We start from the raw sequence: 16,476 nt of genomic DNA, 5'->3' as shown, positions 1-16,476 counted from the left end.
ATGCATTATTTGTAAAGCCCTGACATGTTGCTGTCAATATTGTACATTTGCTACAGTATGTATCTCACCTTTAGTAGGAGGTAGATCTTCCAGTCCATTTTCGGAATCATCTTCGCTTTCTGACTCACTAAAAGACGGACATATGAAAAAAAAAAATCAACTTATTAAACACGTAATAAAAGGACTACACACAAAAAAAAATGGGGCAGTTTAAGACATTGCTTATTAAAGCTAAATATAATGAAAAAAAAATAACTATAAAGTAGATTACATGTCACGTCACGTCCCTTTAAGCTGCGTGCATACAACAAGCCTAAGTTAGTAGGGGCCAAGTGCTATGGCATTGAATTGTTGTAGATGGCACAGAAAGGAAGACAACAAAAATGCATAAGCAGTCATGTTAAAACAACAACACTGGGAATAACCTTTCATAGGGAAGTGTAAAATGTGTATTATTAGCAAAAAAAAATTCTGTTGGCAACGAAACAACAAACATCTCAATTGATAAATAAGTTATGATACATTTCCGATATGCATAAAAACGCATTGTATTGCACTGCCTTAGATGGGCAAGTGGCCCCTCCTAAGATGGCCGCTACATAGGCACATCGCTTAGTGTGGCTGCTGCAGTGCACTGACCTTATGTACAAACCCCGTTTCCATATGAGTTGGGAAATTGTGTTAGATGTAAATATAAACGGAATACAATGATTTGCAAATCATTTTCAACCCATATTCAGTTGAATATGCTACAAAGACAAACTATTTGATGTTCAAACTGATAAACATTTTTTTTTTCTTTTGCAAATAATCATAACTTTAGAATTTGATGCCAGCAACACGTGACAAAAGAGGTTGGGAAAGGTGGGAATAAATACTGATAAAGTTGAGGAATGCTCATCAAACACTTATATGGAACATCCCACAGGTGTGCAGGCTAATTGAGAACAGGTGGGTGACATCCATCCATTTTCTACCACTTATTCCCTTTGGGCTGTCGGGGGGCGCTGGTGCCTATCTCAGCTACAATTGGGCGGAAGGTGGGGTACACCCTGGACAAGTCGCCCCTTCATCGTAGGGCAGGTGGGTGACATGATTGGGTATAAAAGCAGCTTCCATGAAATGCTAAGTAATTCACAAACGATGGGGTGAGGGTCACCACTTTGTAAGCAAATTGTCGAAAAGTTTTAGAAAAACATTTCTCAACGAGCTATTGCGAGGAATTTAGGGATTTTACCATCAATGGTCCGTGAAATCATCATAAAATTCAGAGAATCTGGAGAAATCACTGCACGTAAGCGATAATATTACAGACTTTTGATCCCTCAGGCAGTACTGCATCAAAAACCGACATCAGTGTGTAAAGGATATCACCACATTGGCTCAGGAACACTTCATAAAACCACTGTCAGTAACTACAGTTGGTCGCTACATCTGTAAGTGCAAGTTAAAACTCTACTATGCAAAGCCAAACCCATTATCAACAATATCCTGAAACGCCGCCGGCTTGGCTGGGCCCGAGCTCGCCGAAGATGGACTGATGCAAAGTGGAAAGGTGTTCTGTGGTCTGACGAGTCCACATTTCAAATTATATTTGAAACAGAGGACGTGGTGTCCTCCAGAACAAAGAGGAAAATAACCATTCGGATTGTTTTAGGCGCAAAGTTCAAAAGCCAGCATCTGTGATGGTATGGGGGTGTATTAGTGCCCAAGACATGGGTAACTTACACATCTGTGAAGGCACCATTAATGCTGAAAGGTCCATACAGGTTTTGGAGCAACATATGTTGTCATCCAAGCAACGTTATCATGGACGCCCCTGCTTATTTCAGCAACACAATGCCAAGCTACATGTTACAACAGCGTGATTTCGTAGTTAAAGAACGCGGGTACTTTCCTGGCCCGCCTGCAGTCCAGACCTGTCTCCCATGGAAAATGTGTGGCGCATTATGAGGCGTAAAATCCGACAGCGGAGACCCCGGACTGTTGAACGACTGAAGCTCTACATAAAACAAGAATGGGAAAGAATTCCACTTTCAATGCTCTAACAATTAGTTTCCTCAGTTCCCAAACGTTTATTGAGTGTTGTTAAAAGATAAGGTAATATAACAGTGGTGAACATGTCCTTTTTTAACTACTTTGGCACGTGTTGCAGCCATGAAATTTTAAGTTAATTATTATTTGCAAAAAAATATATAAAGTTTATGAGTTTGAACATCAAATATGTTGTCTTTGTAGTGCATTCAATTGAATATGGGTTAAAAAGGATTTGCAAATCATTATATATTACCTTATTTTTTCTTTACTAATGCAAACTGAAGAAAATCAGTCCCCAGTCATGCCGTCAGTTTGACTTAATTGTTGTAATGTAATTTATTTGATTACGCGTCAGTGTTTTTTGTATGATATTGTAAACTGTCATATAATCACTCTGTATTTGTTTTCCTGCCTCGGGACTACAGATGAAAATAAGCAACTATGCTATAATATAGGTAATTTTGAGTCTGTACCAAACAATTGTACATTAATGTGCAAAGTGTCCCACATAAAAATGTACACAATGAAAACCCTTTTGATACAAATTAATGAAAAAAAGTAGGCTATATGATTGTGGGTAATCAAAATTATTCCACAGCCACCCTTTGATTTGTCTGATTACAATACGTGATTTAATTGTTTGACGGTGCTGGAAAACATGTATTTTAGACATTTATGTAAGTTGTTGTTAATAAGTTGATTACATATGCAGCCCCACATTTGTGGTAGCAGGTTACACAAATTCAAAAAGTCCATCGATGGATTTGGGTTGCGGAGCCCACTCCTGCAATAGTCTGCAAGCCCCCTAAGGGGTGCGCCCCAAAATGAGAAGACCTCTTAAGTGAGGCAATATAGTTATTAGCACTACTGTACTGTACACTGCAATTGTTTATTTTCTCATGTATACACATTCCACAGTTATTCTATGCTTATTTTTTTTGTATCAATTTAGAGAAATAAAATGACTTAGTAACACCCCAGAAAAATGTGTCGTACAGGCAGGGCTGTACAGTGATAAATTTACTAGCAAATGCGACTACAAATGGACCAGGCGACCGAAGGAAAAAAAACAAGCTGTCGCACATGTGTGAAAGGGGATTTCAACCCTTTCATCGCATTTTGCTCCTAAAAGAAATCCATCCAAATTTGATCAAACTCGAGTAAAATATTTGCCCACCTGTATAGCATGTTTTGAAATAAACTCAAAAACCATAACCAAATGGACAAGTGATTGACGCGTGAGTATTGATCACTGTGCGCGACCTTTGGGGTCGCCGGAGGCGCTGGTGCCTATCTCAGCTACAATAGGACGGAAGGCCGGGTACACCCTGGACAAGTCGCCACCTCATCGCAGATATATATATTCATATATTATTTATATACATTTATTAATTATATATGCACCTAATTGCTTTTTTATCCTGCACTACCATGAGCTTATGTAACAACATTTCGTTCTTATCTGTGCTGTAAAGTTCAAATTTGAATGACAATAAAAAGGAAGTCTAAGTCTAAGAGTAATTTTCAGAACACAGCCTGTCACACAGCATCATGAAGCAGTTGGCAGGTTGGTGTTCATGGCTAACATCTTTGTGTGTATGTCCAATAATAATGTTTAACTATAAAAACAGCAACGTTAAAGGTAAAATAATTTTCATGTTGCTGCTGACGTTTAAACATGCCCTCTTCAACCAGGGCACTTTATCTTGTATTTTGTTCCTTTAGGTTCAATTGAGCATAACTAAATGTTTTTTTAAGTAGATTGGATATTGTATACTTTTCTTAAATTTTTGTTAAGGCTTTTTCTTTTTTTATTATCTCAAAACACCTCTTAAGTTACAATCCTAATATACAAAACATACTTTTATTTGTTGGTACCTGTTTGTGTGTATTTGGGACCTCCTCCATTCATCCATCCATCCATCCATTTTCTGCCGCTTATCAATTTCATCAGTCTCGAAAATTTCAAATCAAGGCATTGTGGAGATATTTAGTCATGTCAATAGCTATTGAGGTTAGTTTATGGGCCAAACTATTCAGAATTTGAGTTTAGGTCTGTATCACCCAGCCCTACACTCGTGTTAGCAACAGTTTGATTGATTGATTGAAACTTTTATTGGTATATTGCACAGTTCAGTACATATTCCGTACAATTGACCACTAAATAGTAACACCTGAATAAGTTTTTCAACGTTAATCTATTCATGGGGATGTCCTGTGTTGAATGGTGCATTACAACAGAACTTATGATGGTGTTGTGTTTATATGGACGAGCGTGCATGTGTACGTGCAGTGTTAATATAATAGTGATATTTAAGACAGTTAATATGTAGCTGAGATAGGCTCCAGCGCCCCCCGCGATCCCGAAGGAAATAAGCGGTAGAAAATGTATGGATGGATGGATATTGCTACATAAAATTAGCTTTATTAGCACTGGTGCTACAAGTGAAAAAGCTAAGCGTACAGCAACAGTAACTTTATGTCCGTATTATGGGGCGGCATAGCTCGGTTGGTAGAGTGGGTTGCAGGTTCGATTCCCGCTTGTGCCATCCTAGTCACTGCCGTTGTGTCCTTGGGCAAGACACTTTACCCACCTGCTCCCAGTGCCACCCACACTGGTTTAAATGTAACTTAGATATTGGGTTTCACTATGTAAAGCGCTTTGAGTCACTAGAGAAAAGCGTTATATAAATATAATTCACAATTCACATTACTCAAAATATTTTTACAAAATATGACCTTGCTATAGTTGGTTTATGTAACCATGCTAAATTAATTTTCAACTATTTTTTTCCCCTACAAGAAACTCATTATTTACCTCATCATGACTGTGCAAACTCTTGACAAATAATTTATGCAACAGCTGACAGTCATGGAATGTGAAACAAGAATGAACCACATGTTTCCTTTTTAGCTATAACTAAGGCCTCCAAGCAACCAGATGCAAAGGTTTTGTAGACGTTAACATGTTTGAACTGACAAGAATAACATTGTTCACCTTAGATCAGTATCTTCTAGTCTTCTCTTCTTTGGTGGTCTTCCCCTTTTCTTTTTCTCTGGTAAAGTTAACTCAGGGGTTTCACTACAAAGAAGACAGCAGGAAAAAATGTCGAACTTAGTAAGAAAAATGAGCAACAACTCTCATTTACTTTAATTACATTGCCATTTCAATGGTGAAGGACTGAGGTTAGTGAAGATTTTTTTTGCACCTGATTTTGTCTGCTTTTCTTTTGAGTGGTTCTTCTTTGTACATCCGAGTGCCGTAAAAATACCAGTAGAGGGCTCCATTCCCATCTTGCCCTAGCGGTTCCACCCTCAGACTGTCTGCATCCAGTCCCTGGTGGGTGAGAGGAGTAAAAGTGAGAGTGAAATTACTGATTTGACTCTGACCCTATCAATCTTGCATACGTCATTATTTACACATACACTATTAATGTTTAAATAAGATTTGTATATTATTGCAACTTCTGGAAGGCTGACGTTTCTAGATAGGACCATTTGCAACTCTGTGCCAAATTTGAATCTTACCTATCCCACATTAAAAAACTTTCTATGGCCTACGCCATCTATCTGACTATCCATATTCTTAGGTTTTCAAGGCAAAGGAATTCTATTTTGAAATATTAAAGGATATACAGTACAGGCCCAAAGTTTGGACACACGTTCTCATTCAATGCATTTTCTTTATTTTCATGATTATTTACAAAGTAGATTGTCACTGAAGGTGTCAAAACTATGAATGAACACACGTGGAGTTATGTACTTGACAAAAAAACGGTGAAATAACTAAAAACAAGTTTTATATCATAGTTTCTTCAAAATAGCCACCCTTTGCTATGATTACTGCTTTGCACACACTTGGCATTTATGAGCTTCGAGAGGTAGTCACCTGAAATGGTTTTCACTTCACAGATGTGTCTTATCAGGGTTGATTAGTGGAATTTCTTTCTTTCTCAATATGGTTGGGACCATCAGTTGTGTTGTGAATGAGAAAGTGTGTCCAAACGTTTTATCTGTACTGTATTTACATCACTGGTGCAAAATTACAAATTGAATTGAGATTGTCCCCCTATTCAATGATTTTAAATTGATTTTGAATTGGAATTACAGAGGAAAGAGGAGTCAAATTTGAAGGAAGTAAAATTGAATGTTTATGTTAGTGTATTCCAGAACTATGCTTTATATAGTAGAAATACTATAAACTTTATACAAATTATATTTTATTTACAAAGTGATTTTCATTGACAATTCACAATGAAATCATCTTCAATAAAACATACGTTTAAATGTGATGTTCTCTGAATGGTAAATGCATTTTACTTGTTTACCTTAAAAGGTACTAAATAGCGCTTTGACACCAATACCACTTTTACCTACTGATGACGCAGCATCAAGAGTAGTATTTTGCTCAAGGATTCTTCAACATGGTCACACTACCACCTGAGCCATGTAATGTTCTAATTGTGGAAAATAAAAATAAAAAAAACATTTTCCAGAATGTCTCACCTTATCCAAGTAGTCAAAATAAGGGGAATGTGTGTTTAATTTTAGTGCTTCGAAAGCATTTTTGTGTTTAAACCAAAATGTTAAATGTGGAAAAAAATATATACTTGACTATAAATAACTGATCTGAATTGGAAAGCATTTAATTCCATGTAATTCTAATCATGTGACATGGCACCAATTCAATTCATATTTCAATCCCTGACATGAAATGACATTCCAAATTCTGAATTTTTACACTTCCAAAAGGTAAACCAGGATCAGTCATGTACCTTTAGCAAGTCAAACACATCAGCAGCATCCAGACGGTAGTCGCAGAGTCTGTGCAGCAATTCCACTTGTGTGCGAGGAGGCAGATTTTCAAAAGGTTGATCTCGAAGTGGGTTGGGCTTTCCTTCTTCCAGCTCCCATCTGTAGCTGATGATGTCATCCAGGTAGCGGCTAAAGCACTGAGGACTGTGTTTTTGAAGACACAACAACAGTATGTTTTTGACTTAGACCTAACTATTATATACAGTGGAGGGAAGTAATGATCCTGATACTGATATTGTAAGTTTACAAAGATAAAAAAAGTAATGGGACTGTTTTTTCGAAAGGGGATATACACATAGTTGCCAACCCTCTCGATTTTCCCGTGAGACTCATGAATTTCAGCGCCCTTCCTGAAAATCTCCAGGAGCATCCATTCTCCCTAAATTTTCCCGATTTCAATCCCGACAACAATATTGGGGGCGTGTCTTAAAGGCACTGCCTTTATCGTCCTCTCTCACCTTAAAAGGAGACTATTATATACGTCTCTGTTATCCATAGGTTTATCTATAACCTATAAAGTAGGCAGGCACGGAACTATTTCTCAGCGTGTGTTTATTCCAGGCGCACTGACACACAACATCCAGATTCCCATCATGCATTGCTTCAAAACTACGGCAAGTAGTAATGTCCAAAAACATAACAGGGACGAAGCAGAAGAACGAACATGAGACATGGCGACGGGGAGTAAGAAGAAGTACGCTTGAAAATTCCAAAATGATTGGAAAAAATAATTTCAGTTCGTCCAGGACAGCTGGAAGGGGAAGGTGTATGCTGCCTGCAAATTTTGTAGATCAGACTTTTCTATTGTACACGGGGGCCGAATGGATATACTCATTTATAAACAGATATATATATGTATATTATATATATAAAATAAATAATTGAAAATATATAGACAACCCGCTACCCCCCCAAATCCCCCGAATTCGGAGGTCTCAAGGTTGGCAAGTATGGATATACATCAATCCTGAATGCGTGTTTTGAATCCCTTCATGGGGCAGACTCATTGGTTGTTGTGCATACAAAAATAACTGACAATGGAATTACTATTCAGTTTGTCATTAGAATGATGGTTCGAATGAATGTGCTCTTTTTAAATACACAAAATCAGACTCTAATATGAACTGAAAGTATCACCACTACTGCGCATAACTTGCGGAAGATTTGGAGCGCTTTCGTAAATAGTTGGTGGATGTGGGATTGAAAGCCATGTTCGCTGTGAGCCTTTCACGAAACTGGACTGGCAAATAAATGTTGGTTACGGTTTGGGCCAAGCCGATTAATCTGTACCTTTTAGTTCCGAGTCAGAAGAAAAGAACAAGACCTTGGGGCGGGGCTGAGCATCTATGCCACATAGAGAAAGAGGGCCAGCAAAAAAATGGCTTATCTTGAAAGAGCAGTGTGCACTTTTCACACAGCTGTAGGCACCCCTCCTCACTAACCCCATCTCTCTCTTCCTTTCTATCCCCTTTTCCTCTTCAAAACCCTCCCGCCCACCTTCCCCCGCTCCGCCAGAGCGTTTAACGCGTGCGGATGAAAAGGGCAGCTCTGTGAAAGGCCAGTGGTGAGCAGCCACCCCCAGGTTGCAGGCGCCTGTCCAGTCCAATAAAGCAGGTTGTCCTACTGTTACTGGTTGCCTGGGTGGAAAAACTGGATCACTCCTGCCTCTCTGAATATCAGCTCACTGGTACCATTATGCTTCTTGCCCAAGTTGAGTAAACTGTATCAGAAAGGGCAAACCCCATTCAGGCATGAACCACAAAGTTTTGTAAGCGTCCCATCGCGAGCGAATAATTATAATTTGAGAAGCAAAATTATGGTAGATAAAATAAATCCACGCATTACAACATTGAGCCTGAACAATCCGTGTCATCGGCCACTGGAGGATTAATTTGGAGGTGTACGTCACGTACGGCTGGGCGATATGGCAAAACAAATTATCAAGATTAATTTTTTTCATATAATTTGTTCTCGATTAATACTTTTTAAAATGTTTTATTTTATTAAGCTGCGATGAGGTGGCGACTTGTCCAGGGTGTAACCCGCCGTCCACCCGATTGTAGCTGAGATTGGCTCCAGCGCGCCCAGTGAAGGGAATAAGCTGTAGAAAATGGATGGATGGATGGATGGATGGATGTTTTATTAAAATCGGATTGTCCCGTGCAGGATTACTACTGCAGTATCTTTTAACAGACGTTTCCTCCATGTTTGATTGAGGTATGCTAACAGCTGAAGACTGTCATTTTATTAACACACACACAATTGTGCTTACAACAGGTGGAACAGTACAGGTAACCCAAGCTATGGTCCGCACTTGGTTTTAGGGGCCACTGTTTTGCTTTTCTTTCAGTACATTTTTTGGGAGTAAAGGGAACAATTTATTTTCCTCTCAAAGGTATTTAGTTTTTTTGCTTGTCATCACAAACATTCTGCAGTAAACAAAGTATCAGTGGTGAAGTGAAAACTATATGATTTTTATTTTCAAGTTAACATTTACTAAACAACACTTTCAAATGGTTAAATTAATATTTGTACTCTTTAAATCAGGGGTGCCCACACTTTTTCTGCAGGCGAGCTACTTTTCAATTGACCAACTCGAGGGAATCTACCTCATTTATATATATCATTTATATTTATTTATTTATGAAAGAGACATTTTTGTAAACAAGTTAAATGTGTTTAATGATAATACAAGCATGTGTAACACATATAGATGTCTTTCTTTCACGAAGACAAGAATATAAGTTGGTGTATTACCTGATTCTGATGACTTGCATTGATTGGAATCAGACAGTAATGATGATAACGCCCACATTTTCAAATGGAGGAGAAAAAAAGTTGTCCTTTCTGTACAATACCACATGAAAGTGGTTGGTTTTTGGCATCTAATTCATCCAGCTTCCATACACTTTACAAGAAAAACATTGGCGGCAAATTCCGTAGCTTGCTTGATTGACATTCACGGCACCCGAGGGTCTTGTGAGATGACGCTGGCTGCTGCCAGTTCATTATTATGAAAAAATGACAGAGAGGAAAGCGAGAAACACTTTTTATTTCAACAGACTTTCGTGCCGTCCCTTCCGTCAAAACTCTAAAGGCCGACTGCACATTTCCTATCTTCACAATAAAAGCCCTGCTTCATGCTGCCTGCGCTAACAAAATAAGAGTCTCGGAAAGCTGGCGTGCACATCTGAGGGATCGCTTGTGCACGCCAGTTTTCCGAGACTCTGTATAATGCAAAGTATCCAGACAACAGAAGAATATGTGATTATTACATTTTAACAGAGGTGTAGACAAAACATCAAAGTAAGCAGATATAACAGTAAATGAACAAGTAGATTAATAATTCATTTTCTACCACTTGTCCCTAATAATTATGACAATATAATAGAGTAGAAAATGACACAAAATGTTACTGCATATATCCGCAGCTAAATTAGGAGCCTTTGTTTGTTTACTTACTACTAATAGACAAGTTGTCTCGTATGTTCACTATTTTATTTAAGGACGCACTTTCAATTAGAAACATATGTTTAATGTACCGTAAGATTTTTTGTTAAAATAAAGTCAATAATGCAATTTTTTGTGGTCCCCTTTATTTAGAAAAGTATCACAAAAACCCGAAAAGTATCCAAATACATTTTGGTACTGGTACCAAAATATTGCTATTGGGACAACACTATTCCCTACGGTTTACTGCTGCAGTAACTTTTAACAGACATTTCCATGTTTGATCGAGGAAATATGCCAGGAGCGGATCACTGTGCTTGAACTCTAATTGCAAATCAACAATTCCGATCATGTAATCGCCTGGCCCTAACGTGACGTGCACAGCGTGTCTCTACAACATACGCTGACATCTCAATGCTAAAGTAATATGTTACACAGTATTATTATACAGAGTATTATCCAGGTTTTACCAACTCAAATCCAAACTGAAACAGGTAAAATGCAAATGAATCATTGGACGGCAATACAGCTAAGTTGTTAAATTTGCTCTGCTGCGCACAACAGCTAAGAAGTTTATTTTTGAACAAATTAAAGGGGCCCTAAAACGCAAAAACACCTTCTTTTACCTATTCATACATCCATCCATCCATTAATTTTCTACCGCTTATTCCCTTTGGGGTCACGGGGGGCGCTGGTGCCTATCTCAGCTACAACCAGGCGGAAGGCGGCGTACACCCTGGACAAGTCGCCACCTCGTCGCAGAGCCAACACAGATAGACAGACAACATTCACACACTAGGGCCAATTTAGTGTTGCCAATCAACCTATCCCCAGGTGCATGTCTTTGGAAGTGGGAGGAAGCCGGAGTACCCGGAGGGAACCCACGCAGTCACGGGGAGGACATGCAAACTCTACACAGAAAGATCCTGAGCCTGGGATTGAACCCAGAACTACTCAGGACCTTAGTATTGTGAGGCAGACGCACTAACTCCTATGCCACCGTGCTTCCCCCTATTGGTACATGCTTTTGTTTATTTGGGATCTGCATAAGTTCCTAAAATTTGAACTCAATTCGTGAAGACATTACGGAGATATTTATACACGTTTTTCACGCCGGTAACGACAGCAGATTATCAATAAGTGGTATGAATTTCCCCAAAGTGCTTGGCCCAAGTCTGCGCTTTAGTCAGTATCAATAATCTTCTTTTTTTCCGCTATCCTCTTGTTGTAGGCAGACTGGCTCATACATGCACATGCATCGTTTGGTGTTGCCATTTGTAATACAAATAATTCTAATTTATGTCAGTAGACTCGATATAGAAACGCTAAAAACTACAACATGGATGGATGATGGGGACAAGACGCTGTCAAAGTGGAGGCACAATAATAAGACCGTGCACAAAAACAGCACTTCCCGAAGAGACTGTCAAAAAGCACCTTGACAACTGAAAACATCCATCCATCCATCATCTTCCGCTTATCCGAGGTCGGGTCGCGGGGGCAACAGCCTAAGCAGGGAAACCCAGACTTCCCTCTCCCCAGCCACTTCGTCTAGCTCTTCCCGGGGGATCCCGAGGCGTTCCCAGGCCAGCCGGGAGACATAGTCTTCCCAACGTGTCCTGGGTCTTCCCCGTGGCCTCCTACCTTGTACCCTTTTCCTGACAGCCATTATCTGAGTCACTGTCAAAAATGTATGTGTCAAAACAACTGAAAACAATCAATGAATATTTTTGACCAAAGAACCACCATTACATGTTATGTAGACCACAAGGAAGTGTTTTAAATATAGAAAATAAATCATAATATGACCCCTTTAACACATGTGTGCGTGTACATGTTGTCATTTCTAAATATTTATTTAACTTGTAAGGCTTAATGCAATCAGATGTTAGTAATACTCTGTGGTATTATGTCTGATTAACGCTTTCAAAACCTCCGTCTGCTTGTCTTGATCGCAATTTCCTTGCTGGAACACGTTCTGCGTGCACACGATCACATTGGTTAGAGTGTGTGTGGTCCATGCTAAAATAGCATGAAAAAGTACAACAGGAAACAGCCAAAAAATGTTCAAAGTTTTTTTGTGTTTGGTTTAAAATGTTAAGTTGACTTGTACATCTCTAAACTTGTGTATGCATAAATTGCATTGCTGTGTTTCCCTTAACCAAAACTTGAAACCTCAAAAAAGTCATTACATAATGTACAAATGCAATACTTTTGAAAGCGATATTTTCTCTGTGTCAGTTCATTTTGAAGATCACAATAAATCAATAAATAACACTTTTATTACTCTTAACTTACGTTATGTCGGTGCGCTGGTAGCATCCCTGCAAAAGACAAGCAATAAGGTCCCCAAGGAAGTTAAAGTCCTGCTCTGAAAGAGCTTTCTCCAATTCCTAAAACACAAGAAAGACCCATAATCAGCAATCAATTGTAAACTTTCAGAAATATGTTAATCTCCCCCCAAGAAAGGCTACAAATATAACAAAGACAGGCACAGTGTATTCCTGAAGACTCAATGTTAGGTAAAGGATGACATATAAAAGGTTGAATGACCTCAATGGCACAAAAAATATGAGGACTTTTCAAAGTAATGCATAACTGAAAAACAATAACCTCTTAACAGTTTAGTGAAACAAAAACAAGTGTACAAGTTCATAATGCATGAGTATTAAACAACGATTGGCCAAAACATGCGGGGGAATTCATGGATATTGGAAAAAGTTGCAAGATTGTGCATTATTCGCGGTGATTGATTGAACTGGCGCAATCTAAACATCGCAAAACCCTGGACTGAATATGTCTTCTTTGTGAGTGATTGTAACCTTTTCCTGACAGCCATTATCTGAGTCACTGTCAAAAATGTATGTGTCAAAACGCAGGGAGTGAAACATTAAAAAAAGCACCAGTGAGATGGCAAGCAGCAGGTGGCCCAAGCAGTAACACGCCATGCCCGACCTTCTAAAAGAACAACCCATGCAGAATCTTACCACATGATTCCTAGTCCTTTAAAACTCAGGGATTGTTGGTCAGCCAAAAAAGTATTGCAAGAAAATGATGATTCTACCCAGAATCATGAAGCTGTAGTCTTGACACTGATGATTCCTCCCTAATTTGAAGTAGCCTGAAATACTTTCTAAAGAAAACTGTAGAAGACAGATAAAAATGTCCAGGTAAAATATTGTCTATACCAGGGGTGGGCATTACGTCGATCGCGATCGACTGGTCGATCTCGGAGGGTGTGTCAGTCGATCTCAAGCCAGGCATTAAAAAATGTACATAAAAATGAGCAATCATCAATCATACCAAGACTTCACTTTCGTCAGTTGTTTGACATTCTCGGCACCCGAGGATCTTGTGAGATGACGCTGGCTGCTGCGAGCTCATATTTAAGAAAAAAATCACTAACAGGGCGGACGCAGAGAAACACATTTTATTTCTAGAGACTCCGTACCTACTGTCAAAACTATAAAGAGCGACTGCACAGTTCCTGTCTTCGCCATAAAAGACCTGTTTCATCCTGCCTGTGCTAACAAAATAAGAGTCTCAGAAAGCTAGCAAGCTACGGAGTTTGATGCCAATGTATTTCTCCCCCGCCCTCAGCGACCGCTTTCTCACTTGCTTGCCCACCCGCACACTCACCTGCTGCCAGACATTAAAGGGCCACACACATATGCTACTCTCATAACAAAGTGTTTAAAAAGGAGTATGCAAGTTGGACAAATGAGATGCCAAATCCAACCACTTTCATGTGGTATTGGACAGAAAGGAGGACTTTTTTTTCTCCTCCATTTGAAAATGCGGACGTTATCATCACCACTGTCTAATTCCAATCAATGCAAGTCATCAGAATCAGGTAATACACCAACTTATATTCTTGTCTTCATGAAAGAAAGGAATCTATGTGTGTTAAACATGCTTGTATTATCATTAAACACCATTAACTTGTTAACAAAAATGTCTCTTTCATAAATAAATAAATATAAATTATAAATGGGAATGAGGTAGATCTCCTCGACTTGGTCAATTGAAAAGTAGCTCGCCTGCAGAAAAAGAGTGAGCGCCCCTGGTCTATACTATACCTGAATGTTGTCTATCTGAAAGACTCTTAAAAAAAGCATATAATAAAGTATCGGATTGTCTGGACCAGAATATAAGGCACACTGCCGATGAGCGGGTCTATTCAGGTCCTTTTTATTCACAAAAGACGAATCAAAAGGGGTCATATTATACATATTTTCTCTAAATTTAAAACATTTCCTCCTGGTCTATATAACATGTAATTGTGGTTCCTTGGTCAAAAATGTTGCATAGATTATGTTTTACAGACCATTTTCAAGTCGCTTTCTGACAGTCGCTTCAGGATGCGCCGTTTTGAGGGCGGTCGTATTTACGTGGCTTACCTTCGACAGCGTCTTCTCTCCGTTATCTTTGTTGTAGCGGTGTAGCGTGCAAAGACAGGAGTGGAAGAAGTGTCAAAAGATGAAGCTAACTGTTTTAATGACATTCAGACTTTACTTAAATCAACAACGGAGCAGCATCTTCTCTTTAGTGGTTCACAAATGCAAGAACGGCGGATATGTGTCCAGTGAAAAAATGTCCGACCGGAACTCTAATAACTAAAGTTCTGTGGGTGAATTATGTAAACTCACTGTACTGGTAGTTATTAGCGCCTCTATAGCAAAATATAAGTTAGAACTTTACACTACGGGACGGCGTGGCGCAGTGGGAGAGTGGCCGTGCGCAACCCGAGGGTCACTGGTTCAAATCCCACCTAGAACCAACCTCGTCACGTCCGTTGTGTCCTGAGCAAGACACTTCACCCTTGCTCCTGATGGGTGCTGGTTGGCGCCTTGCATGGCAGCTCCCTCCATCAGTGTGTGAATGGGTAAATGTGGAAGTAGTGTCAAAGCGCTTTGAGTACCTTGAAGGTAGAAAAGCGCTATACAAGTACAACCCATTTATTTATTTTATTTACTTTATATCATAAATGGCAACAGCAGAGGGTGAATGCTCCATAACAAGAAAATAGTGAAAAAGAAGAAGCTTATCGACTGGCAGACATGCGCAAAGCGCAAATTTTCAGGACTTATGCAGATCTCAAATACATATTAGCAGGTACCAGGAGGTAAGTGAAGTTGGTTTTGCATAATATTGTGAACCAAAACGTCAGATAATGGGTCTACTAATGGGTGCCATATTTATACACACACCATATAAATACTTGTATCTCTGACTGGCCGTAATGGGCGCAGTGCTGCTTCAAAGTCACACTAAAACATTTTGACAAATTTTTGAGTGGCGTAATGAACATTATTTTCAATGGAACATTTAAAGTTTTGGTGTTGTTTACTAGCATCATATCGCAGTCTACGGATATCTCTTATGTGTAACTGCAATTTACAGGTCACACTTATCATTACACCAAATAAAATTGCTTTGAGGTTGGTAAGCACAACCGGAATCATTTCGTACATTAGGTGGGTTATATCGATTTTTTAGAAAATGAAAGGATTAGATAAAATAAATGCATCATCACAGGCAAATAGACAAGATAAGTTTTTGGTCCTTTATTTGTCTACTTTTAAAGTGGCACTATATTTACACAGGAAGGTCCACAACATCAATGTGTATTTGTTCACATATGTTTGCATCACTCCTTGAAGCTGTCTTAGGTCTTCATGGTAAACATGAACACTCATGGTCATGGATACCAGAAGAAAAAACATTTTTTGTCAAGTTTTAAAGTGGCACTTTATTTACCCGTTAACAGGTTTTACCCGGCCCGTGGGATGACTTTGCTAAGTATAAAAAATGAGCCAAAATTTTTGAATGAAAGAAACTGCTGCTCTAAATGTGTCCACTATATGCCGCAGGAGCAATTTGTTGTATCTTAGTAGATTATGCTACATATGCAAAAAAAATAAACCATTTTAAAATGAACAAACCACATAAAAAACAACCCGTAATATGATTTTGATATTATTTTTGTATTGCGACAGATTGAAAATTAACACCAATGAGTTGACTGATGAACATTATCACATAATTTATTCAGAAAGTATAAACAACGACAAATAAAGATAGAATACTATTAACCTCAACATGTAAGTGTAAAACAAACCCAACAACATTATGATTTGTGCATTTCCAGACTGTGATTTTTCTGTTTTTAAA

At 38.8% G+C, this 16,476-nt stretch overlaps 1 protein-coding gene across 1 annotated transcript in view; it reads right to left on the bottom strand.

The window, feature by feature from the left end:
• Positions 1-16,476, bottom strand: part of LOC133563687 (chromatin remodeling regulator CECR2) — a 98,837-nt gene that overhangs the window by 37,295 nt on the left and 45,066 nt on the right. The window contains exons 2-6 of the mRNA XM_061917973.1: positions 12,601-12,695; positions 6,813-6,996; positions 5,247-5,374; positions 5,036-5,119; positions 69-127 (exon numbers count right to left, since the gene is read on the bottom strand). Of these exons, the coding sequence (XP_061773957.1) occupies positions 69-127; positions 5,036-5,119; positions 5,247-5,374; positions 6,813-6,996; positions 12,601-12,695 (550 nt within the window). The remainder of the gene's footprint in view (positions 1-68; positions 128-5,035; positions 5,120-5,246; positions 5,375-6,812; positions 6,997-12,600; positions 12,696-16,476) is intronic.

This window comes from Nerophis ophidion, linkage group LG12 (genome assembly GCF_033978795.1).
Source record: "Nerophis ophidion isolate RoL-2023_Sa linkage group LG12, RoL_Noph_v1.0, whole genome shotgun sequence".
Taxonomy (NCBI): Eukaryota; Metazoa; Chordata; class Actinopteri; order Syngnathiformes; family Syngnathidae; genus Nerophis; species Nerophis ophidion.
The sequence above is the reverse complement of the archived record's forward strand: the minus strand, read 5'-3'. Positions and strand labels throughout refer to the sequence as shown.